General features: G+C 41.1%; 2 protein-coding genes across 3 annotated transcripts in view; one reads left to right on the top strand and one right to left on the bottom strand.

Annotated features, from left to right (window-relative positions):
- Window positions 1-1,421: 1,421 nt before the first annotated feature.
- TBPL1 (TATA-box binding protein like 1) lies at window positions 1,422-15,790 on the top strand. Of its 2 annotated transcripts, none has more exons than XM_039381772.1 (7): window positions 1,422-1,578; window positions 7,581-7,767; window positions 8,379-8,461; window positions 9,318-9,381; window positions 11,040-11,143; window positions 11,244-11,338; window positions 14,085-15,790. In XM_039381772.1, the coding sequence occupies exons 2-7, from the start codon at window positions 7,633-7,635 to the stop codon at window positions 14,153-14,155; spliced, it is 552 nt and encodes a 183-aa protein (XP_039237706.1). In that variant the 5' UTR covers window positions 1,422-1,578; window positions 7,581-7,632; the 3' UTR covers window positions 14,156-15,790. The 2 variants fall into 2 exon arrangements, with proteins under 2 accessions (XP_039237706.1, XP_027602428.1); XM_027746627.2 differs by lacking the exon at window positions 1,422-1,578 and adding an exon at window positions 1,655-1,775.
- Window positions 15,791-22,454: 6,664 nt separating this feature from the next.
- The window catches only part of SLC2A12 (solute carrier family 2 member 12), a 35,747-nt gene continuing 33,406 nt past the window's right edge, over window positions 22,455-24,795 (bottom strand). The window contains exon 5 of the mRNA XM_027746622.2: window positions 22,455-23,349. Coding sequence (XP_027602423.1) covers window positions 23,253-23,349 — 97 coding nt within the window. The 3' untranslated portion in view covers window positions 22,455-23,252. The remainder of the gene's footprint in view (window positions 23,350-24,795) is intronic.

The following is a 24,795-nucleotide window of genomic DNA, read 5'->3' as shown; positions in this document are numbered from 1 at the left end:
CAGTTACAGGAAATTGTCAATACAGTGAATATTCTGCAGTACATCCATATAAATATACATATATATACTTTTCGTGTGAAGACCAACGTGTCTTTCTAAACCTAAAGTCTACTTGACAACTTTATTTCATTCTTCAGTCTGGGTGGTGAGTCCTTAATGGGCCACTCATTTGTTTCTGGGCTCCCATGTGAAGCACAACAGCTTTTCCAAGAGAAAATATAAATGTAGCTTGAAAGGTAGTTCATCATAGGCTCAACTCCCTACAGATTGCATAGGTGGGACCGTGCCAAATTTGGAGGAATGTCTTGGACAGAAAGAACCAGTGCCATCCCAGGCACCCCCTCTGTGTCTGCATGTCCCCTTCTGTCTCTCCTCTAAGCGTGCACCATGCTTAGTGGTTCACTTTGCAAAGATGAAACAATCTGCATATTTAAAGAGTGCAAAGCAGCAGTCTTACTTAAGTCGCTTTAACATCAGAACTGCAAAAAAAAGAACTGAGGGCCACACAGTCCTCCTTATGGGACTTGGGCATATTTGAGACTTCTCAGTCACTAGCTCCTATCTTTGTCTCACTTGGGGTGAGTAGTCTGCTCACACACCAAGGTCCTACAGTTTACTGCTGTGGACTATTCCTTCAGTATCAAACAACATTGCTTTAAATTAAAAAGAAATCTTCATTTGTGAAACAAGAGGCAGCGACCAGAGTCTTGCTGCAGTGCAACATGCACACATGCAGCAGCAATACTGGCAGCATGCTGTTATTCTGAGTTCCAACTAATGACTGCTGAGTTGTGTCAGATCAATGCGCAGGGAGTGCGCGTGGAGCAGCCAAGGCAGTGATTAGGGGGGCTGCAGGAAGCTAAAAAGGTGCAAAGGAAAGTGCCCTCCTAGGAGCACCTGGTATGTGGTACGTTCACAACGCCTGATGTGCAGACTGCATCACATGCCCAGCGGGTTCGCTGGCAAAGGCGCTGCCTTGGAGAACGTGGTCGTGATGAAGCCTTTCATCAGTCGGACAAAAGTTTTAGGACAAGAGACGACGGGCAGAAACTGATGCACAAGAAGTTCCACCTGAACATGAGGAAGAACTTCTTTACTGCGCAGGTGACCGAGCACTGGAACAGACTGCCCAGAGATGTTGTGGAGGCTCCCTCACTGGAGATATTCAAGAACCGTCTGGACGTAGTCCTGTGCCATGTGCTCGGGGATGACCCTGCCTGAGCAGGAAGGTTGGGCCCGATGACCCTCTGTGGTCCCTTCCAGCCTGCCCGGCTCTGTGACTCCGTGCCACGCCGCGCCGCACGGCCCGTCCCGGGCTGTGCCGCGGCTCCGTGGGCGGTGGACGGCAGCGGAAGCGCAGCCTCCGCCCTGCCCGCTCCCCTCCCTCCCGCCGCCGTGACTTCCGGCGGCCGCTCTAGCCGCGCCGCGTCTATGCCCGCGGCGCCGGGGAATGTTTATTGTCGCGGGGAGTCGGCCCAGCACCCTCAACGCCGCCGGGCGACCGGCACCCACCGACCGGCACCGCGCCCCGCCCCGTCCTGCCCTGCCCCGACCGCCACCCGGCCGCCCGCCCGCACGGTAACGGCCGCCGACGGGCCGCGCTCCTCCTCCTCGTCCCCCGCCTCCTCGCCGCCGCCTCGGGTCTGCGGGCCCGGCCCGCCGGGACCTGCCGCCGCCGCTGGACCCCCGCGTCCCGCCCCTGCCCAGCCGAGGGGAGGGAGGTGGCGCGGGGCCTCCCCCGCCTCGCCGAGGCCCTGCCGGCGCCTCCCGCCGCGGTACCGATCGCGCCCGGGGCGGGGGGTGTTGTGCGCGGCTCGGCCGCCGTGCCGGGGAGGGGAGGGAAGGGGCAGGGCATGCCCGCGGGGACCGGCCTGTTCCCCGCTGCCCGGGGGGCACCGGCGGCCCAGCGCCCGGCCCCGGGGGCGTTGTGGCGGCCCGGTCCCCGCGGGCGCGGCGGCGGCGGCGGCGCTGCCCCAGGTCAGGAGCGCCTGCAGCAGCCGGCGGGGCCGAGCAGCGGGGCCCGGCGTGGCCAGGCCGCCCCTCCGCCTGCGCTTTGTTCGCGCCCTGCCGGGCCAAGAAGTTTGAGGCCGGGGTGGAAGGGGAAGAAGGAATAGTTGTTAACCAGAGCGTTGGGGCGCTGGTGCATGTAGGGCTTTGAGTGAGGCTCCCAGCAGCGAGAATGAGAAGGCTGCTCGCGTTTCCTCAATTGAGACGCGCAAATGGGAGGGGGATGAGAGGCTTACCCGTTGTCTTAAAATATTTTGCTACAGCTAAACTGTTCTTACGGTTTTTCATCAAGTTGGAATGGCCAGGGAACCTATTGGTTCAGACTTTTGTCATACTTAGGATGATTTTCCATGTATTATAAAGACTGAAAGGATTCTTTTTAATGTTTGGCATTCAAGTAGGATGTTCGAAGGGAAAGATGGCACAAACTTCGGTTCAAGTGAATCTTGCCTTGAATATGAATGAACCTTTTTGATGAAAGAAAGACTTGAGGAAAATACCCTGTTATGAGTTATTTTAAAATGTACTTTCTTGTCTTGCTCTGTAAACTGGCTTTATTCTTGCAACTGGATTTGTGTTGGAAGACCCCAGGTCCATGGAGATTCAGTAGTCTTATCCAAGACATTTGACAGCAGGATTGAGGTCCTACTTGCTTGTGGTATAGCTGATATCTTCATTCTGCACATTGATCTAATAGAACAAATCCCTACTTTGACACTGGCTTTGCGCATATTTGAAAATTTTCTCCCACCAAATATAATTGTTTCTTTCTGTAGGAAATAGTCATGACTCTGCAAATCCTGAAAGGTGAGAATAGTAGCTTCAAGATGGCCTTCTGCTTTAGGCACAATTTAATTTGCTACTGCAACAGAAAGTAGAAGCATGCCCCACTAGCTCAGTGGCTGTAACTAAGAAAGTTACACCTAAGAAAGTTGTTTGGATCCGAGGATTTTCTGTACAGACAGTAGTAGTTAGCTATGTTGCTCTCAGTTCCGGGGAGTCATTCACCTGCCCTGTGACCATATCGTGTCTAAGAATTTGGGTAGATTTCAGAGGTCTGTCACCTCTGGTGTTTCCTGTGGACTTGTTTCAAGAGGGGCTGAACACAACTCTTTAAAATTACACCTTCAGAGAAAGGATATAATTGATTCTCCCCATTCCTGATAGGCTTTATTTTTTGCACTCTCCGTTCTCATATGGAAGCATCATAAGTTCATGTTAACTTCTTCAGAGATGCTTTTCAGGCATGAGCTTGAAAAATGCCTACTGACACGATAATGACCAATATCCCTTCAGCCGGTCTGTTGGAATTGTTTGTGGAGTTGGTCAGTTGGTGAACTGCTTTGGAGCAAGGTTAAAAATAACCAGTAGAAATTGCTTATACTTAGACTTCTGGTGAAAAAGGTGTTTATTAAACTGTTCTGGCATTAATGTAACCATTATTAGACATCCCCCATATACCTTTATAGCGCTGAGTTTCTTGGATCAAAGGTAGTCAAAAGCTTAAAATAACACTTTGTTTATATACCCCATCCCAAGTGCCTTTCCTTTCTCTTTGATGCTGGTGCTGTGGTTGGTTTGGAACTTTTTGAAGACAGAGAGTGCTGGCTTTTTTTAGATTGTAAGATTTCAGTGCAGAGTGTTTTGTCTTCATGTGTGTTTATAGAATATCTAAAATAGTATAGCTGTGTTTCTAACAAGGGAGGTAAGGGTAATGCTTTAAGAACTTGAGTGTTCATTCCTTCCTGCAAAGTATTTCTTATTCTGGGAAGTTTCTCTGGTTTCAGTATAGCTTTTGTTGTTCTTTTTCTTTTTAAGTTCATTATCATGCTTAACCTATCTATATTTTTTTCCTTCCTATTAGGGTAATATTCTTAAAATTTAAAAGAACAATCTTTTAAAATTTTAACATTTAAAATAATACAAACATCTTCAGAGATGTATTAAGCTTTTTTCTTTGTTGTGGTAGATTGTGTTACCCTGGTGCAAGACAACTTGAAATCAAAGTTGGCTAGTTTCTTGTGCTGGAGAAAATTGAACGAAGTACATAATTTAAAAGAAATGCTGTACGTACAGACTAATTATTTTATGTTCAAACTTAACCTATTGTTAAATTAGCATTAACTGGCAAAACATTTTAGAAATGATATTTAGGCTGCCAAAATTCTACAGTTCAGATGAGATAACCTTTGGGCAAAATTAATGAACAAAACCTAAGCTGAGCTCAATAAAATCAACTTAAGCATTTGCAAATCCAGAACTGGAAAGAACCAGATATTTGGTTTCTACTCAGCCTCTCTGTTCTACAAGTGTAACTTCATCAATGTGGAATAGAAACAGGCTTATACGTAAGGTGCAATATTTTCTCCATTTTGCAGATAAGATACAGAAATGCAAAAATTCAAGTTTTGGGAAATAACAGTCAGGCTAGTGTGTATGAATAGCAGAGAATACAAGAGGAAACTGGGAAAGAGGAGGATCAAAATGTTGTTTAGAATTCCTTTGTTCTATCTGATCATGCTGTTGGAGATACATATAATTAGGAACAACTTTCTTTCTTAAACATGTTACACATTTTTGTAAGATTTTTTTTTAGTGTAGTCTATGTATTTTTACTTTTTAAAACCATTTAACTCGCTTTTGTTCTTATAGTTTCTATGAATTTTTAATTTCTTTGAGGCTTACCAAAGAAAGGTAGCAGGACATCTTCTCTCTAGATTTTTTTTTTCTTTGTTGTAAGTGCAGTGTGAGACATTAAAATGTCAAAGATTGTGATAGGTTATGCTTGTTCACTGCTCGGACACAAGTATCCAAGCCTAGTAATATTTTCGTTTACCCAATGGTTCTAAACTGTGCCTTGGAAGTAGTTACCATTACATTTCTATACTAAATAGGAATGGATGTGTTCAAAATCATTGACACTTAGATTCATGTTCTCAAAGAACACAGGTAGCATTTAACAGCAGCAAATAGGGAGTTTTATCCATACAAATTAGAAAAACTTGGTAATTAACATTTTCAGTATTTGAGTGAAAAGTTTTAACAATGAAACGCTGCTGTTAGATCACGTAGCCATTTTCATTTTTACACTGTATTCAAATACTGTTTTTATAACAAGTCATGCCCCTTTTTAACTGAATGTCACAAATCATAGTCTAGAATATTAGCAAGAGGTCTAATAAAATTTCAGATTAAAAAGGTTCTCCCTAAATATCTGTTATCTTGTGCTTTCAGAACATGGCTCATGAAAATGGGGGCACACCACTGTAATCTCTGTAATTTTTCTCCCATTAAGATCTGTGCAAGGAGATTGTACTTCTAAGCAAGATAGATTGTAATTGCTGAAAACATCCTTACCGATGGCTCCACAGGCACCTCTTCTCCTGTAGAACCCCCTTTAATAACAGAACTTTTCCTTTTAAATTGTAATTTTCCTCTCTTTTCAACCACTTTTTCCTTTGTTCTGAATGAGCATGTGACTGTTCTCCCTGGATCTTTTTAAGATAGTCCATCAAGGGTTGTACAGGGACATTATCATATAGTACTATGGTTTGCTTAGATGTTAGCAACCTTTCAGGGGTGTTATGCATGATGGTGGTATTCTTTAAGAACATAGAGATTGAGTGTGCCAGTAGACACTTGCTGATAATTTGGAGATGCTGCTGATTGGAGGTATCTTGTTGACAATCTTTCCTGAGTTCCAGTAAATGAACTCTGCAGGAGCCCGGAGTTGGAGCCAGAGTGGAAAACAAATGCCTCTCTGAAGATGCCACAGGTTCCAGCTTCGTGCTGGCTCTGCCTGCATGCCATTCAAAATCTGCACATATGCTATCTTTGGATCTGGTGCCATAAATTACTTGCCCAATCTGTAGTAGTCCATCAAAACCAGATGGAATAATTAATTTCTCATTTTGAGGATTCATATAATTTTTCATTCGATAAAAAAAGGATCTGGGAATACTAGTTAGTTACTGTTTGTTCTCTTCTTTATCTGTATTCTCTTCATCCCCACACAGAGCCTTTGGTTTTTCTGTTTTTCTATTGCTGTTTCTTAATCTCTTTTCTGTATTAGCACCCATCTTGCTTTTTCTTACATTGGACAAGCCAGCAGTTCCAGAATAATTCTTTCAGCAGGGAACAAGCTGCAGAGTAGAAGCAGCAACTACCACAGCAGTTAACCCCAAGTACATCATGCACATCTGCCTTGTAGTTTGTCACGTCAGTATTGTCAGTGAGTGATAGTCAAAGATGCACCTTAAGTGAGTTCTCAGAGACTATGGCATGATGTTTTGGAAGTTGTAGTCAGATGAAAATACTGATTATAACATTAATTTTGTATCTTAAAGATTTCTGATATAGAATGCAAGACTGAAAATTTTAAAGTTACATAAATGCTTTACAATCTGTTATCTATATTATTCTTCTTAATGCATAGTCTCCTGCTTCTTCCATGGCAATGACCATGTAGAGCATTTCATATATGTGACAGTTTTCCTTTGATTTTGTTCTTTCCTTTCCTTTTTGCTCATTTTGGATGAAATAATGCTAAAATTTTTATATAAGTTGTTTCCACTGTCTACCAATGTTTTTGTACTTTTCCCCTCTCCTTTCCCCACGTTCTTCACCTGAGATTTATTTGAGATGTCCACTGTCTTGGCTTTAGTGTGCCTACAGAAGAGATGTTGGGCATTCTTGGGCTGGGATGAATGGTTGCCCAACTCCTGGTCTGGATTCTCTTTCCCCGGTGGAGGTGTGTGTGAGGAGTGTGACCTGCAATGTGCACTGGCAGCCTGGATGCTTCCTGGCTGCTGTAGGTTTTCTGTGCATACGCTGGTTGGCCATCCTTTGTCTTCAGTTACTGCTCAGAAACACTTGTGCTTTTCCTCAGTAACACTCGATTTTACTCTGCCCATACAATGTGTTCATTCTATGCGGTTCCTGTGGGCAGTGCAGAAGGGAATGAGAGGACGCTGGTTCAGCCCAGGCTGTTGCTGCCGCCAGGACAATTCGTATAGTTCGCATTATACTATAATTGGGAGAGATAGGCCAAGAGTGCTGGATTAAGATGGCAAAGCTGTGGTAGCAGGTTGTCTACTGACTGCAATTTGTGTAACCTGTGTTAGTTCAAAGTTATTCACAGGCTCATGCGTTCCAACACAAGCATCAAGCTGTTCAGAGTTATCAACTCCAGCAGTCAGAGAAGTGCATTTTCCTGAGGTGTCTAATGACATCCTCAAATGAGCTGAGGAAAGATTAGCCACTGGTGCTATAGAATAAGTTTCAGTAATCTTTACAGTGTTAGTAAAAATTGTAACATATTTAACTGGCAAGTTTAAATATTCTTTTATATATATGTATACACAATTTCTGTTAAGTCTGGCAACATGGCTTTGAACAAGTTACCTCCTATTTTCTAGCATACAGGATGCAGACACTCCCCCTCCCCACACAGTCAAATGAATCAGAGTGTAGTCACTTCTGCTTCTTGTCTCTTTTAAGGAATGAATGTATCCAATAGCATTAATAGGCAGTTTTCTACTGGTATGTTTAATTTTGTCATTTTTGCTTCTCAGGATGTGATCTTCGTGGTGAGCTGGTGGGAAAACTGAGTTGTAAATCACCCCAATGGATGCAGACAGTGATGTTGCACTGGACATTTTAATCACAAACGTAGTGTGTGTTTTTAGAACAAGATGTCATTTAAACTTGAGGAAGATTGCATTAGAGGGAGCAAATGTGATATACAAGCGTGATGTTGGGGTAAGAGATTCAACATACTTCAGTTGTCTGTTTTTAGAAATGTTCCTTAAGCTAAACGTTCTTCTGCCTGATGCCTGTGTATGGTTAATAGAGAAAAGCAGAGTTTTAGTTCTGTATTTCTGTCTGGATTGGTATTTAGTCAGTCATACATTAAATGTACAGTAAGGGGAGTGAGTAAATGCTGTCTCAGGAGACTTCAACTAATGAGGTGAATACTGGGTATACGGTATGTGACGAGACCTCTTACACCTCAGGTTCCGTTTTGCCTCCCAGAATTTGACAGCTATGTCTAGAAAATATATCTTGATAAGGAGTCAGAATGTCAAGTCACTGTAATAAGAAAAAAAATCAACATTATGTTTGTGGCTTTCAGTGAAAAATACCTTCAGTTAATCTGAAACATAGCCTGACATATTTCATACTTATTTTGCTCTTCTCAGGAGCTGGGGCTTTTTTTAATTACTGAAAGAGATGAAGGAGCAGTTCAAGGCTATTAAAAATAAAGGAAGTTTTAGTGTAACAGTTGATTTGTGTAACAAATTTGTGTAATTTTTTTTCCAGTATGAAATTGAACTACTGCTAATTTCCAGTTTTTCCACTTTTCTTTTTAGAAGGTTTTAATGAAGCTTCGGAAACCTAGGATTACGGCCACAATTTGGTCCTCAGGAAAAGTTATTTGCACAGGAGCCACAAGGTGAGTTCATGAAGATTCTTTCTCTAGCTGTAAATTCTTGTGTATTTTAAAATACAGTGTTGTAAATGAAGAAGTGGTACTCGCCACTGTTTAGAGTCACTCATAGTGGATCACATGTTGATCCTTGCTAAACTACATATTTGCGAGGAAGTTTTCTGTGTGAAGTGTATGTCTCAAGACTGTGTTCACATCATGAGGAACATCAGTTCAGCCTTCTTGGGAGAGCAGCAGGGAAAACTCCTTTATGAAGAAAATCTTAAAGAGATTTGAAAAGTCTTTAAGATTCTTAAACACACTCAAGTGTGTTTAGCCAGAACTTGAGACTTGGAAAGGGATGACCTTTCTTGAGGGATATCTCTTATTCTTTCAAAAAAACCCACCTGAATTTAACCAGTGTTGGGAGACTGGAAGGAAGCAAAAGCAGACTCTCCGTTCAGCTACGTCTGAGACTTGCTAAACTCTTAACAGCTGAATTCTTTTAAGATATGTCTGCATTGTGAAGTAAGAATAAGGTACAATAGTAAATTTGCATACTTTCTGTATATGATGTCTGTTTCAAAATGGAAGATGATTGGATGTTAATTCCAGACTATGTGTTTTTATTTGTATCTTAAGATACAAGAGCCAGTTGTCAAGATATTCTTCAAACAGGGCATAAAGGACTCCATTTGAATGTCTAGGTAGTTAAAATGTAATACATACAGTAGGATAAAGTGAAGGCTGTCCATGTGATCGTGGTTGATGTGCTGCATTATGTATCAGTTCATTTTGTAGTCTGAGTAGCTATTGTGATATGTGTGCACACAAATATATACTATTTCTCTTAATGCAAAGTTCTTTTCTTTCTCCTTTATAGTGAAGAAGAAGCTAAATTTGGTGCCAGACGATTAGCTCGTAGTCTACAGAAATTAGGTTTTCAGGTAATTCTAATGAAAAAGGACTTGTATGACTCAAGCAATCCTGGTAGTTCATGTTTTAGAAAGAAACAAAAAGGAGGGAGCATAACAACTTACCAGTGAGCATGTTTTCACTCAGATGCCCCTTTTATGTTGGCATACATTTTCCAGATGCTGTTTTATTTTGTGGATTTGAGTTTTGTTTGGCAGCTCAGAGTAGTGCTTCTTCACTGGATAATGGACAACAAAATTTAATAAATGAACCACCCACAGATGTTTCTTGGATAGAATTTACAATGTCTTGAAAGATTTATTTGGAAAAAGTGCTGAAGAGGATAAACTTAACTGTCATTTGAACATAACTTTCACTCATTTCTGATGGAATGGCAGATGCATTTCCATCTTCATAAAGGCAAGTTCAAGCCTCTTTAATTAAAAAGGGAAGAGAAAAGGTGCTTCTGCGCTATCGGGTTGCACAGCGGGAAATAAGCAAAATAGTTAAGTCAGGAAACCCCTCTTTTTTCTGGGTTTGGATTAACATTACCAGCCAAAAACATCACCTGCATTTCTTATCAAGGGTTGAAGAACAGCCACATGAACAACTTAAAGTGGCATGGTTGAGTACCCTAAAACTTCCTGATAGTTTACTGTACTGTTTACTCACAGATTCAGTTAGGGGCAGACAATTAAATAAACACAGTAGCTGTCCTTTTCAGGGAGAGACTCCTTTTGATTGTAGTGCATAAAGGCAGAGGTGACAGGTTATCTTGGTAATGCTGCATCAGACCCCAGCATGAGTTTGACACCTTATTGTCACAAATCCTTAAAGTTGGAATGAACACTAAGTCAGTGAGGTGAACAGTGCTTCCGGGGTGGACGCACCAAGTTTTATAATAAAGCAAGCAGTTTATATTTTGAAGATTAATTTGATAGTTGACCTTTTATAATGCTAAGTTGCTTCTACTGGTAATGTCTTTCCAAAAAGTTTAGGCTGAAGAATGGTCATTTTAAGTTTAGGAAATCTCAGAAAATGAGCAAAAGTTTCCCTAGTGATACCGCCAACACTGACTTCTCAGCAGTGTATTTTTTTCTTGGCTATTTTATTGTCATCTAAAATATCTGTGGCAAAGAATAACTGAAAGCAAATCCAGCGAATGGATTTCAGAAAGTTATAGAGTAGAAAACCAGTTTGCTGTAGTGGCCACTGGACATTTAGAGCAAAACAATTTTCACCTTTTTTTCTTATTCTTAGCTTTAATAAAAATGGTGTATAGCAACAAGGTATTAGAGAAGCTTTCAGTGAAATTTAAGCTTTTTCTCTGCTTATTTTGTTGTTCCATGAGCTGTTTAATTTACTTTCTTTTCAGTGTGGAGATGTTTAGTGCAGCAGTATAAGTTGGTTTTTGTGTCTCATTCTTAAACTGTACTATAACCCTATGATACAACTGTGAGGTATCTAATTCAACAGATATTCCACCATATAGGGATAATGTAAATTATTTAAGTCTGTTAAGTATCTAATAGATGCCTATTAGAAATGAATCAGTCACAAGGTTTTAATTTTGAAATCTCATCACAGTATTCTAAGTAGCATATTTCTTTTTTTTTTTTTTTTTCAACCCTTATATCTACCTCACTGTAAACTGAATTTCTAATGTCTTTTTTTCCTCTCTTCCAAAAAGGTAATTTTCACAGATTTTAAAGTTGTGAATGTTTTAGCAGTGTGCAACATGCCCTTTGAGATCAGATTGCCAGAATTTACGAAGAATAACAGACCTCATGCGAGGTATGGTAGGATTTTAAAGAATTTTAGTCTTGATATACTTCTTAAGCTTTTATTTTTCAGTTCTAGATCTCTCTTTTTTACCTTTTATTTTGTTTTCTAGTTATGAACCAGAACTTCATCCTGCCGTGTGTTACAGAATAAAATCTCTCAGAGCTACCTTACAGATTTTTTCCACAGGCAGTATCACAGTTACAGGTATTTTGATGTCAAAAAATAAATATTGAACTTGTTGGGAATATTTAACTTTAGATCTAGTAGGCTTAGGAAGGAAAGATGTATAAAAGTCAAAATATGTTGAAAGGATTTTGCTTCCCAGTGCTAGCATATAGTTTGTTTTTGAGTGAAAGTGCCAGAAGAGATGTAGAGAAAGTGTTATTATTAGTAGGCTCAAACAATTACTTAGATTGAATGTACTTAGTCTGTTTTGTTTTTTTTTAACAAAAGTGAGATAGGATTTGAGATTGCAGGTATTTATTATGTATTTAAATATTTGCATTTTCTTCCTTTTTTTGATCTTTGTAGTGCTGTAAACTACACTGCATGTAGCATTAACATCCTTTTAAAAAATACGTTTTATCAAACTGGACATTTGTGGAAACTTATAGGGTGGCATAGCATTTTTTCATAAATGAAGTTGAGCAGTACCTGCAATTCTTCAGACTTGTGTTCTCTTCGCTAAAGCTCGACTGAGGGAACCACCACTGAATCACAGGCATCAGTGATTTTTCCCTTGTAATCAGAGACGTGATTGTCCTGGGTCTTGGAGGCACCATGCCATGTTTTCTCCTCTCTCTTTCTGATTTTCATTTTTCATTCTCTTTCATGTTTGCTCGTGGGGTTTCCAGTAGTCAGGTTTTTCAGAAAATACTTGTTAAAATAAAGAAACATTTTGTTTCACTTTAGTGGGAATTATGTGTTGCAGTTGTTAGAGCTACTGGTTCAGAAGTTGGGTAAGGATTTTTTTTTATTATTTTCACATCTTAATTCCTTAACAAATAGCTAGGTTTAGGGGGAGTTTTCTTACAAGATATTGGAAGAAGACAAACTTCATCAGATAGTAATCTAAATATAAAGGGGCTAAAAAGTACTTCAAGATTGCAGTATATGTTCTGAACAGAGCAACTGGTCTAGCCAAATCTAGAAACTAAATTTAAAATAAATAAGAAGCCTTAGTATTACTGCAGTAATAAAAAGCTGTCATTGTGTCTTATCAGCCTCTTAATGAGATTCAGTTTCTCTGTAAGATTCTTATTACTTCATATACGGGACAAAATCACTTTCATATTTTCAGAATTGTCCTTTCAAAACATGAAGGTAAATATGATAAACATCCAAGTTTTGCATCTTTCTGGTTTAGTTGTTTTAGTGAGTTTGAAATATCTCAGACCTCTGTTGCTTTTGAAGGCTTCTGTTTTGTCTAGGCCTTTTTTCTAGGGGGAAAAAAATGTCCAGAGTCTTATGGATTAATGTTTCTGTAATACTAGTACTTATCATACCACTGACTCAAAGAATTTTGAGATACATAATTCGAAATGTTACAAAAAGAAACAGGAAGGTGGGTTCTTCTAATGGGACAAGTATCAAAAGATTTATTTACATTGAGAAAAGATAATAAAAGTCACTGGCATGTGAAAGAATACTTATTTCACTGATGCTTCAAAATGAGCAATGAGGAGGTTGTTTTGGGGGGTTGTTTTGTTTTTTTCTTCTCTTATATTCCTTACAATGATGCTCCAGTTTTTACATCTCTTCAGCCTTACACAGAATAGCAGTTTTTTTACTAGAACTATTTGCCTACTCATACTTTCACTGTTTGAAGGCTTTCTCTAGACCTTTCATTTCTATAATTGCAACGAAATTTAAGGAGGGTGCAGTATCTGCCCAAAAGACAGGTATCTTTCACCATTCTTGTTTTAGCTAAGTGCTTAACTTAACCAGTTTGAAAATACAGGAAGAATCCTATTCTAGTCCATTTTCTTTCTGACTGAGCATGGGAAACAATAATTACTTAAAATAATTTATACTGAAGTTATTAATTTTGGGAGCCGTTTTTGAACAGTTCTCTATACTTGGAAGAAACTTTTGAAATCTAAAGTAGGGTTAAGAAAACTCTGAGTTCATAGTCATCAAAGTATGTGAAAAATTGCTGCTCTCCTTTATCTGAATCAGCAAGCTTCTATCCAGAATTAACATCTTCTGCCATGTCACTGCTCATTTATTTGCAATCTTAATTTTTCATTGCGTAAAATGGTCTAGTACCATTAAAAAGCATCACTAGTTCATTCTTCCTTTTCTTTCATCAAATACTCATAGATTATGTTAGATAACCTTCATATGCTTTGTCCTGAGATAATGAAACCATTTCCTGGCTTGCAGGTTTTGTCCTAAGATCAGATTTGCAAAACCCATGACAGAAAGTAATAGTTTATAATTTTCAAAAATAAAATAACATTGCTTGAAACATACTTGGGTCAAATCCAGCATTATTTAGCAGCAGTTTTTGTTGGTAGGTTTTTGAAACAACAGCTGAAAGTGGCTAGGCTTTGAGAAATACAATTTCCCAGAAGACTGACATAAGTAAAAGTATTTCTTTTACCTCTGCCACTCAGCATCTGCTTCTTCTCTAGACTGTTTAAGCCAGTAAATCTAAAACCACCCAAGTTGTTAAGAAATTAAATGACAGTATTATTTATTTGTAGTCTAGCCATTGACCAGTGTAGAACATCTTGCAGAGCTGATGTGAAAGTCTTTCCTTGTAAGTAAAACTGATAAGAGAAACACCTTCTTAAGTTAAGAGAAATGGGGGGAAAATTACTGTCTGCAGTATAAAGTTGTGATAGCTAAAAATATGAAGGTTATTTTAAAGATACTGTTGTTGTTTCAATTTCTGATTCCCTAATTTTTCTCTTCCTACTGCCTTTTTTTTTTAACTATGTCTCAGGGCCAAACGTAAAGGCTGTTGCCAGTGCTGTGGAACAGATTTACCCATTCGTGTTTGAAAGCAGGAAATAAATTTTATAACTCACCACTTGATGGTTAGGTTCCCTAACCGAGCACCTTTAAAGACTGCTGCACATTGGACTAAAAGCAAAAAGGAAAACTGGACCAACCATAGCAGAGGAATACAGACTCTTTTACTTGCTCATGGCCACAGTATAGACTCCAGTTCTTTTGGATTTTACTCTTAACAGTGCTGTATTGTAAGAACGGAAGTTTACAAGATATGAAATTGCTGCTTTTAAAAAGACATTCTATTTATTTTTGCAGTAATTTCGGTGTATTCATAAGCAAAGCTGTCACGATGTGCACTACCTTTAAGACTTTTTTTTTTTTTTAGCTTGAGCTTGTGTTTTGTTTGTGAATAGTCTTTTACATTTTTGTATGCTGAATATTGGGCACCAAAGAAGCTGTAAAAGTTACCTTTTTCACCTGATGAATGTGCACAAATAAAAGTTTGGAAAATATTTCTCTTCATACCTGTTCTGTTATATTCCTTCCCTTTTTCTATTACATTAAAATTGTATAGTTGCAAATTAATTTGAAGCAATGTAAGAATAGTCTTTTGCTGATACCTTCTGTTTCTATTTGTAGTATGTGTAAAACTTTGTGTGTGGGTTAGATTGAAATCTATAGTAGTTATGTATGTTTATCCAAGGATGAAATTTGGTTTGTTCACAGTTCTCTTAACTACATGCCAGACTTCAAGTATTTTCTTGCTGTTACATGAAGAGAAGACATTTCTAAATATAAAGGTTTTAAGCAAGTGTTTTCCTATAGATGAATCATAGAATATGCTGAGTTGGGAGGGACCCATCAGGATCATCGAGTCCAACTCCTGGCCCTGCACAGGACACTGCAAGAATCACACCATGTGCCTGAGAGCATTGTCCAAACACTTCTTGAACTCTGTCAGGCTTGGTGCCGTGACCACTTCTCTGGGGAGCCTGTTCCAATGCTCAACCACCCTCTGGGTGAAAAACTTTTTCCTGATATCCAACCTTAGCCTCCTCTGACTCAGCTTCATGCCGTTTCCTCGAGTCCTGGCACTGGTCATGGGAGTGAAGAGATCTGTACTTGTCCCTCTGCTTCCCCTTATGAGGATGCTGAAGACCACAATGAGGTCTCCCCTCAGTCTCTTCCAGCTTGAACAACCCAAGTGACCTCAGCTGCTCCTCATAAGGCTTCCCTTCCAGACCCTTCACCATCATCATGGCCCTCCTTTGGACACTCCCTAATAGCTTAATTACCTTATCAACTTAAGCTACTGTAGAAAAAACAACTGCCTTTTCCACCTACTCGATGCAAAAGGAAAAAAGTTAAGATATGAGCTTTGGGTTTCAGGAAAAGTGTTGTGCTTCAGCTGGAGAAGATGATATGGTCATGCTAATCCAGCCCCAGCCTGTTGCTGAACAATTAACACAGACCTTTTCTACACTCTTCTTACTGTATAATATTTTGATGACAGGAGCTGCCAACAAGCAATGAAGCTTGATTCTGGCATGTATTAGTATTGGTATTAATCTTGGACTTGGAAGCCAGTAAATGTTTCTCTCAATAAGTGCACATTTGAAGCAGAAGAGAGGTGAATGCTTAAAAGTAACTGCAAATGCTACTTTTAAAAAGCTACAATAAATATGTATAAACGTATGTATGTCTTTTTTCCCTATCTCACTGAAGAGAAACATAACACAACTCACGTGCTGCAGGTAATGTACAGTCTTTGTGGGCACTAAAAATGGTAAACGGAGCTGTTACTGTACCAGAAATCACAGCTGTGGAAGAAAGGTGCAAGAACATCCAGAGGAAGAAAATGCCTGGCATGACATATTTAATCTGCCTGAGGGGGTGGTATAGAAGTTGGGGCTGTCCATAGTGACTTTGTGCAGAAATTATGCTAAGGAAGGTGTAGTGTGGGAAATGCTTCACCAAATCCTTCAAAACAAAAAGAAAGGAATGTTTTGCTACAAGTCATAAGTGCTGTGTTCATAAAAGCCTTTTTGAACTCCATGTAGGTATCATAGAATCATTGAATGGTTTGGGTTGAAAGGGACCTTAAGGATCATCTAGTGCCAACCCCTCCTTCACTAGACCAGGTTCCTCAGAGCCCTACCCAACCTGGCCTGGAACACTTCCAGGTCTGGGGCATCCACAGCTTATCTGGGCATCTTGTTCCAGTGCCTCACCACCCTCATGCTAAAGAATATCTTCTTTATACCTAATCTAAACCTGCTCTTTTAGTTTAAAGCTGCTCTTCCTTGTCCTGTCACTTTTTACAAAGTCCCTCTCCATCCTTCTTGTAGGCTCTCTTCAGGTACAGGAAGTTCACAGTTAGGTCTTCTCTCTTCCAGGTTGAACCATCCTAGTTCTTTCAGCCTTTCCTCATAGGAGAGGTGCTCCGTCCCTCTAATCAACTTGGTGGCCCTCCTGTGGACTTGCTCCAACAGGACAATGTCCTTCCTGTGCTGAGGACCCCAAATCCAGCACTCCAGATGGGGTCTCACAAGAGCTGAGTGGAGGGGCAGAATCACCTCCCTGATCTGCTGGCCACGCTGCTTTTGATGCAGCCAAGGATAGGGTTGGCTTTGTGGGCTGCGATCGCACATTGTCGGCTCACGTCCAGCTTCTTGTCCAGCTTCTCATCCACCAGCACCACCAAGTCTTTCTCGTCAGGGCTGTTTTGACACCAAGGGCTGCCACAACCCAGGTGCAACACCTTGCTCTTGGTCTTATTAAACCTCATGGGATTCCCATGAGTCCATTTCTTGAACTTGTCCAAGAGCACTTAAACCCTGAAATTATGAAGTTGAGTTCAACAGTCACAAAATCTACGATAGCAAGCTTGCTCTATGTAAGTTTTCCAGTATGTACCAAATAACATATACCTTGGCACTTCTGACACTAATAAGGATTTCGTGCATCGAGAGCAATGGACAAACCGCTATTAGGGAACACTAATTATTATTACAGCTTTAAAAAGCACAAGGTATTTGAACAATGAACAAATTGTCATAGGTTTACAGGAACAAAGTGTAGTCCTAAATTGATGAATTTGACCATTGTAACTACAACAGGTGTCATAGATTAGGCTCGCCTCTTCAAATCAAATTACAAAGCCCTTGAGTGCTACTAGTGAATATCTGGAGCTTTTATGAAGCATATGGTTCTCCTAAATTTATCTGTGAAAAAAGAACATTTTGCTTTGTTAGCACTGTCATGTATGAAATCTGTCTCTTAGAACAAAAATGAAAGCTAATAATGAGCTGCAATGTATTAAGATGGGAACTGTTTCTTTTGAAGTGCTGCCTAGATCCATGCTAGCAGTTTGAGGCCTTTGTAACAATCCATAATGGAGCCAAAAAGCACACTACCAAACTTGCAGGGTGGTATTGAGGAAGAGAATAATAGTAAATAAAAGATTCTTTGAAATGTGTGGTCACACATTCTAGCTTCCAGGGAGCCTCAAACTGTGAAAAGTACGTTTTAAAACCTCTGATGATGAAGGGCATCTGATAGTGTATGCTTACACTCAGGGATATCACTCCGTTTCCTACTTCTGCTCTGAATAGTTAGGTCCCCACTTCAGTCTGGAATAAGCCTCGCTGCTGATGCTTTCTACTCGTGTGTGCGCACATACCCCCTTTCCCATCTTCACAAGTTAGCATTTGTTTTCTATGTTGTACTGTGCTGCCTCCACCCAGGTTCTAACTAGCAACTCCTGCAGCTACAACATGGAGCCCAGGCCAGACAGCATGGCCCAGTGTGATGGCTCTCACCTCCAGTGGGAGGAGCAATGCTTTTGGTTAAGCTTACCTGTCAATCATCATCTCTTCCTCAATGGCCATGTTTTCTAGGGCGCTGGAGAAACCCCTGGTTTCTCCATGTGGATCCCATGAAAAACTCCTCACAGTGCTCAGCTCTGGCACTGGCAGCGCCATAAAAAGTTCATTTCACATTCTTTAGAGAGAAGGGTTGGTTCTATTTATACGCCCTACTAAGGACTCCTTTTTGCAGTAGATTGATAACTCTGACTCATTGCTGGCTTGTGAGTTGTCACAGCCGCTAGATCTTTTCCTGCAGTTTCTAGTACCATTTTATCATTCTCTGACTTGCAGATAGTGTTACCAGAGAAATCTGCATTTTCAGAATTGTATCCTGCTTTTTTCACAGATTGGCGAAGTTCTGAATTCCAAACCAATCTTTCCCAGTTTAGCATATTAAATAAGCATATTCTGTTCTGTAATCCAGTCCATTAATGGAGATACTGAATAATTTTAGATCTGGGACAAAGTTTTTTGGGGAGCGCTTCAGAGATCCAGGGATGTGATTTGTTAGATGTGCCTCTTTTTTCCCTTGTATTTTCATAGTTGATGGGCTTGTGAGTATCTCTCTCATCAGATATGCAGGCTTTCTTATCAAAGACCAGTCTAATTATTGCTACATTTATAGGGCTATATAGGGCTAAGTCTGTAGGACTACAATTAAGACTGTAGCTATAATGATTTTTAAAAGTCCTTGACTACAGCATCATTACCTTTAGGAGTTATCTGAAGCTGTCAGGGTCTCTGCGGTAAAACCAGTGTTGGAACTATGCCTTGTTCAGGAATATGGCATTTTTATTTATTTGTTTCTGCACTAAATAGGTGTGCATGGGAAAATTTTAGAAGAGGTTGCAATGAACCCAAAACCTGTAAGTTGGTGAGACAATTTCTATGGTATTTTCTGAGTTATATTTATTTTTATAAGAACACTCAGAAAATTTATTACAGCAGACATTTGTTTGGGAAGCTGCAATGCTGAGAAAGATTTTGCAGAGGCTCCCTTCAGTAAATACAATGTAATAGAAATTAAAAGCCAGTACAGGCTTGGATTGTATGTGCAAAGGTCTTCTATCTAGAGGCAGCTATCAGAAAACACTGCCAACTAGAGAAAATGGGAGTCTATTGGAAAAGTGAGTAATCCACTACCTGGTAAAGTCACAGATCAGGAAATGGATGAATTTCCTGTAATATAGTCTTACTAAAAATACAGTAATACTAAATATTACTGAATTTAATCCCAGGCACTTGTTAGTATAAGAATGATGCTGATAAACTAATGGTATATTTGGAAGACTACCCAGAGTCACCTTATATTTCTTGTTCTGAAGCTGATTCAGTAGATCGCATGATACTGATACTGTCCTGCAGCGTAAACATTAAACAGGTAGAGAGATTTCCATAGATATCAGTGCTATAAAACTGAAGGAGGTATTAGCATACAGAAACCCAGAAAATGGTGGGTTCAGACTTTGACAAGATCATTTTACAAATGTTCAGGCAATGTATCACAATGTAAGCTGATCCCAAAAGTGCAAAAATCAGGATGCTGAACTGAGTATTTCAAATTAAAAAAAAACCCAAAACTCCCCAAAGAAAAAACCCAAAACAAAACAAACCCAACCCAACCAACAAAAAAACCCCCTACCAAATCTTGTGGGTTTTGGCCATATTCTCATTCTGGAATTCCTTGCACCTCCGAGTTAAGTGTGAAAATTTAAGGTAAAAAAATTAAGCCTTCTATGCTGAATTTGAGAGACATCTACACTTAAAAACTTCATCTGCCCCTTTTTCCCCACTGTCAGAGTCATCTCTGACTTCACTTCTCCTTGCATTTCATGCGCCCTCCTCATCCATGGTTTCTCTTCCACTGCTCCAAACCCAGCTCTCCATCTCTCCCTGTTTCACACTGCTATGAAACTTTACGTCGCTCAGCTCTAATACAATTTTGTAGCCTTTTTCTGACTATTTGTAGAAGTTACAGGAATACTTTTACCTTTGCCAATTCCTGCTGCTGTAACATGGAGTCAGCTGTTACTGCTGAGGTAATGGAAGTGCAAGGAGACTGCTGTGGGCTCTCTCCCATGCAGGGGCAAAGGACCTCTTCTCCTAGTCCCTTGTAGTGGATATTGGAACTGTAGACCTCAAACAAAATCCTAAGCAAATCTTCATTTTTTATTGGAAAATTCAAAGTACTAGAAAATAAAGTTTTCCGTGTCTGTGGAAAAGGTGGAAGCACTTGAGATGCAGGGTGGAATTTTAGCTTAGGAATGAGAGCAAAAGGCTTTTGAGCTTACTGCTTCTTACAGGGCCTTCAGTCTGAGTTACCTACATCTCAGGTGCACATCCCCACTGTCTGTCCATGTGTCCTGGGTATGGTTGGTATCTAGTTGCTTACAGACTGTGGCAAAAGGGCTCACATGGAAGATTATGAGAAGGTTGTACTTAATCTTTGGTACGTTGTGCATGCCAAAAACTGCATCTTGTTGAGCCTATCTTGCTTGATAGGTATACTGTCATAAGCATCCGTGACATCAGCCCTTCTTGTGACATCCATGACGTTGTTGTGAGAACTGCTGGGTCTAGGATCAGGACAGAAAAAATGAAGCAGCCATAATCTGACCAGCTAGCCAGTGGCCTAGCAATTCAGTTTCATTTGGTTTAGATAACATGGGATCTGCGTAGTTAGAAATCCTGCATTGTGGTAACTACTTCACAATGTGGGTTGGAAGGGACCCACAAGGATCATGAAGTCCAACTCCTGGCCCTGCACAGAACCATCCCCAAGAATCACATGTGCCTGAGAGCATTGTCCAAATGGTTCTTGAACTCTGCCAGGCTTAGTGTTATGACCGCTTCCCTGGGGAGCCTGTTCCAGTGCCCAACCACTTCACCCTCTGGGTCAAGAACCCTTTCCTAATATCTACTCAAACCTCCCCTGACACAACTTCAGGCCATTCCCTTGGGCCCTGCCACTAGTCACCACAGGGAAGAGAGATCAGTGTCTGCCACTCCTCTTCCCCTCACAAGGAAGTTGTAAACTGTGATGAGATCTCCGCTCAGTCTCCTCTCCTCCAGGCTGAACACACCAAGTGACCTCAGCCACTTCTCATACAGCTTCCCCTCAAGACCCTTCACCATCTTCGTTGCCCTCCTTTGGACACTCTCTAAGAACTTAATATCTTTCCTATATTGTGGTGCCCAAAACTGCACACCAGGTGAGGCCGCACCAGCGCAGAGTAGAGCAGGACAATCCCCTCCCTTGACCAGCTGTCCACGCTTTGCCTGATGCCCTCCAGGTCCATAGGACACTTACCTGATTTTTGTACCAAAAGTCCAACAGGGTTTCAATATTGGTTCCCTTAAAGCTTATGATGAAGGGAAGTTGTGGTAGAGATTTGGCCAATAGGTTCCCATCCTGAGGTAGCTAAATTTTCAGTGACTTCTGGCAAATTACGGCCTTGGCTTCAATAGTTTGTTTTCAGGTTTTGAACATGAGTTCACTGTTCATGCTCCTATAAATTTGTGATGGCAGTATCTAGAAGTGCAACCATGTGAGAATCTGATCAGAACTGATTTGCTCTACTCAGAAGTAAAATTTTATGTCAGTAAGTCACTGTGGTTTCAATGCTATGAGACAGCAAATAAAGTGGGAACGTGTTTACTTCAAAGTAGTGTCTGCACTCCAGTTGACAGTGTCAATCTTGCTTTCTCAATTACATTCTGGAAGAAATGCTGCTTTGTGTCTACTGAGACAGTCAACATGCCTTCAAAGCGTGCTTTCTTTTTTTTTTTTTAAACAAAGAACCATTTATTTATTTGCTGATAAATATTTATCTACTGATTGCTCTAACAACATCTTTGAACCTGCTAAGAAAAAAAGACTGATGTTCTTTTATGGGAGCCATACGGATAACCCTTTGTAGAGGCTTGTTGAGTACTTCAGAATGCACTTGCTAAGCAATAAGCACGAATTTGACATAATTTATGATCTGCAGTGATTACAGTTCCTGAACTCCCTTTGTGCTGCTATGTACCGTACAATTTCCACTTTCTGAATCCAAAAGTCAAAGTCTAGTGTGGCCTGCGTTGAGAAATAAAATGATTTTGGCATCAACTCTCTACCTTCAGTTTCTAACTTTCATGGAACTGAGAGGCTAAAGAAATCCTATCTCCTTTTCTTTAAGGCCATCTTCAGTTTAGAATAATTGATTATGCAAATAATAGAATCATGGAAGTTGGAAATTATGTCCAAGATCATTGAGTCCAACCTTTGACCATACACCACCATGTCAACTAAACCACAGCACTAAGTGCCATGTCCAGTAATTTCTTGAACACTTCCAGACATGGTGACTCCACTACCTCCCTGGGCAGCCTGTTTCAATGTTTAACCCTTTCAGTGAAATAATTCTTCCTGATGTCCAGCCTGAACCTCCCCTGGCACAACTTGAGGCCATTTCCTCTTGTCCTGTCACTATCTGCCTGGGAGAAGAGACTGAACCCCACCTTGCTACAACCTCCTTTCAGGTTGTTGTAGAGAGCAATGCATTTAATGTCTCACGTTAAACAATTTGACTATGTTTTCTGAGGAGTATTTCCTAGGTCACTGAATCCTGGCCCTCCTGAGAAACTGTATGTAAAGTTCTTCTTGTAAGTTGAGCATGCTCCTGTGTTATAAATAATTAAGTTCAGATGAACAAGATCCTTTTCCGTCTTGTTAAGCTGAATTCTAAATTCACTTACAGAAAGTTTATATACAGTTGTTCTGCACTAATGTCATCCGTTGCACTCCATGGTTGTCCATTTTTGCTCCACAGCACCGTCTTCCCTAAAGCACCAACAGAGAGTTGTTAACCCTTTTCAGCCCCATTTTTGCTAGCCTAAACAGACCTGTCTTTCGTGGGCTCCTGTGAGATTCTTCCTTCTCCTTGGCACTCCAGTTCTTCTTTGCACCTCTTCCAGATTGAACTGTTACTGAATATGGATAACTAAAACTGTGTGCAATGTTCCAATTTCCATTCACTTTCTCTATGTAAGATATGTTTAACCTCAGGGGAACTGAGTGATGCTGCTTTGAAACAGAGCCTAGATTTCCAGTTAGTTATAAACTATAGCAATCTTTAATGTTGGCTGTAAACCGCCACTGAAAGAAGTTCTACTAAGAAATGAAAGAGATAATATTTTCTGTATTATAACGATACCGTGTGTTCCATCAGTGTGTGAGGATCACTGAACATTTTTCTTTTTTTTTAATCAGTCTTCTGGCAAAGGCTGCTTTGCTTGCCCCGGGTCTAGTAGAGCTGCTCTTTCTCTCTCTCGGCAAGTTCCTCCGGGACCAGTTTCTCTCTGCGGTGGCTCACCCCGCACAAGGGCGTCCTCACGTATTTCCTGCAGAAGCACAAAAAAACCGCACAGGTTTGCCGCTGCCTGTAGCCGGCAGAGCGCTCTCTCCCTGCGGCGCTCGCCTGCCCCTGAGGGCGGGGGGGACCCGGCAGGGCGGCCGCAGGCCGAGGGCGCCCCAGCAAAGCCGCACAGGGCCCGGCCCCAGGGGGCCCCAGCGGCCCGCGCCGCTTCCCCGCCTGCCGGCGACACCCCCGCGGCACCCTCCTCAGCACCCCCTCAGCCCGGGCTCCAGCTTCTCCAGCCTTTCTTTAAGAGGAGGGGAGAGAAGGCGCGGGGGACGCAGCGCAGGCTGGACGAGAAATGCCAATTCCTCTGTCCATGGAACAGCGACCGCTGCGAGGGAGAGCCCGGGGCCTCCGGCAGGACAGTGATTAGTGCATAGACTAATTAGTCCATAAACAATTTCCTTCAAGCCTGGCTGAGTTGCAGCGTGCTCTTTAGAAAAAAATTTTTTCTGTAATGTGGAAACAATTACAGGATGACACTAAGATGTTCACATGTTAATTACTTCCACTGTCAAAAAAAGGATATAGAAGCATAGTATAGTTCATATTGAAAAACACCTCTAAAATCGAGTCCAACTGTTAACTTAGCGCTGCCATCTTCACTATGAAATCGTGTCCCCAGTTACCAGATCTAGATAATTTTTGAACACTTCCAGGAATTCCACCACTTCCCAGGGCAGCCTGTTCCAATGCCTTACCACCCTTTCAGTAAAGAAATTTTTCCTAACAACCAATCTAAACCTCCTTTGGTGCAACTTGAGACCGTTTCTTCTTGGCCCTCTCACTTGTTCCTTGGGGCAAGAAACTGTTGCCACCTGGCTACGATCTCCTCTCAGGTAGTTGTAGAGAACAGTCAGATATCCCCTGAACTTCATTTTCTCCAGGCTAAACAACCCCAGCTCCCTCAGCTGCTCCTCATATGACTTACTCTTCAGACTCTTCACCAGCTCTGTTACCCTTCTCTGGACATGCTCCGGCACCTCAATGTCTTTCTTGTACTGGAGGGCTCAGAACTGGACACAGGATTCAAGGTGCAGTAGCCTGCTGGCAGCCTGTCAGCAGGGAGAGAGTGAAGGAGTCTGCATTGCCCCATCAGGTCTGTGGATGAACTGGGGAATGATGCCTTGCCTGTACAAGTATGCCACCAGCTGTGGTAAGGTCTGACTCTCTCACCCCAAGCCATCAGCCTTGCAAAAATCTTGTCCATAATTTTTCCCCATTACTTCTTTATCCTTTTAATCATTATGCGATAACTTCTCTGATTAGTCCAAAAAAGCAAGTAGCTTCTGTAGAACAGCTTTTTGAACATATCGTGAGAGTGCTGCATTTTAAAAAACAGTGCTACTTAGCATTTTCTATAATTTTTAATGGCAAAAAAACAACTGAAAAGAATGGAGGCAGTAGCAAATTGATAGTAAAAGTGATG

The sequence above is a fragment of the Pipra filicauda genome, unplaced genomic scaffold, assembly GCF_003945595.2.
Source record: "Pipra filicauda isolate LSUMZ 115617 unplaced genomic scaffold, ASM394559v2 scaffold23_size5868930_pilon, whole genome shotgun sequence".
Taxonomy (NCBI): domain Eukaryota; kingdom Metazoa; phylum Chordata; class Aves; order Passeriformes; family Pipridae; genus Pipra; species Pipra filicauda.
This window is presented reverse-complemented; position numbering and strand designations above follow the sequence as displayed.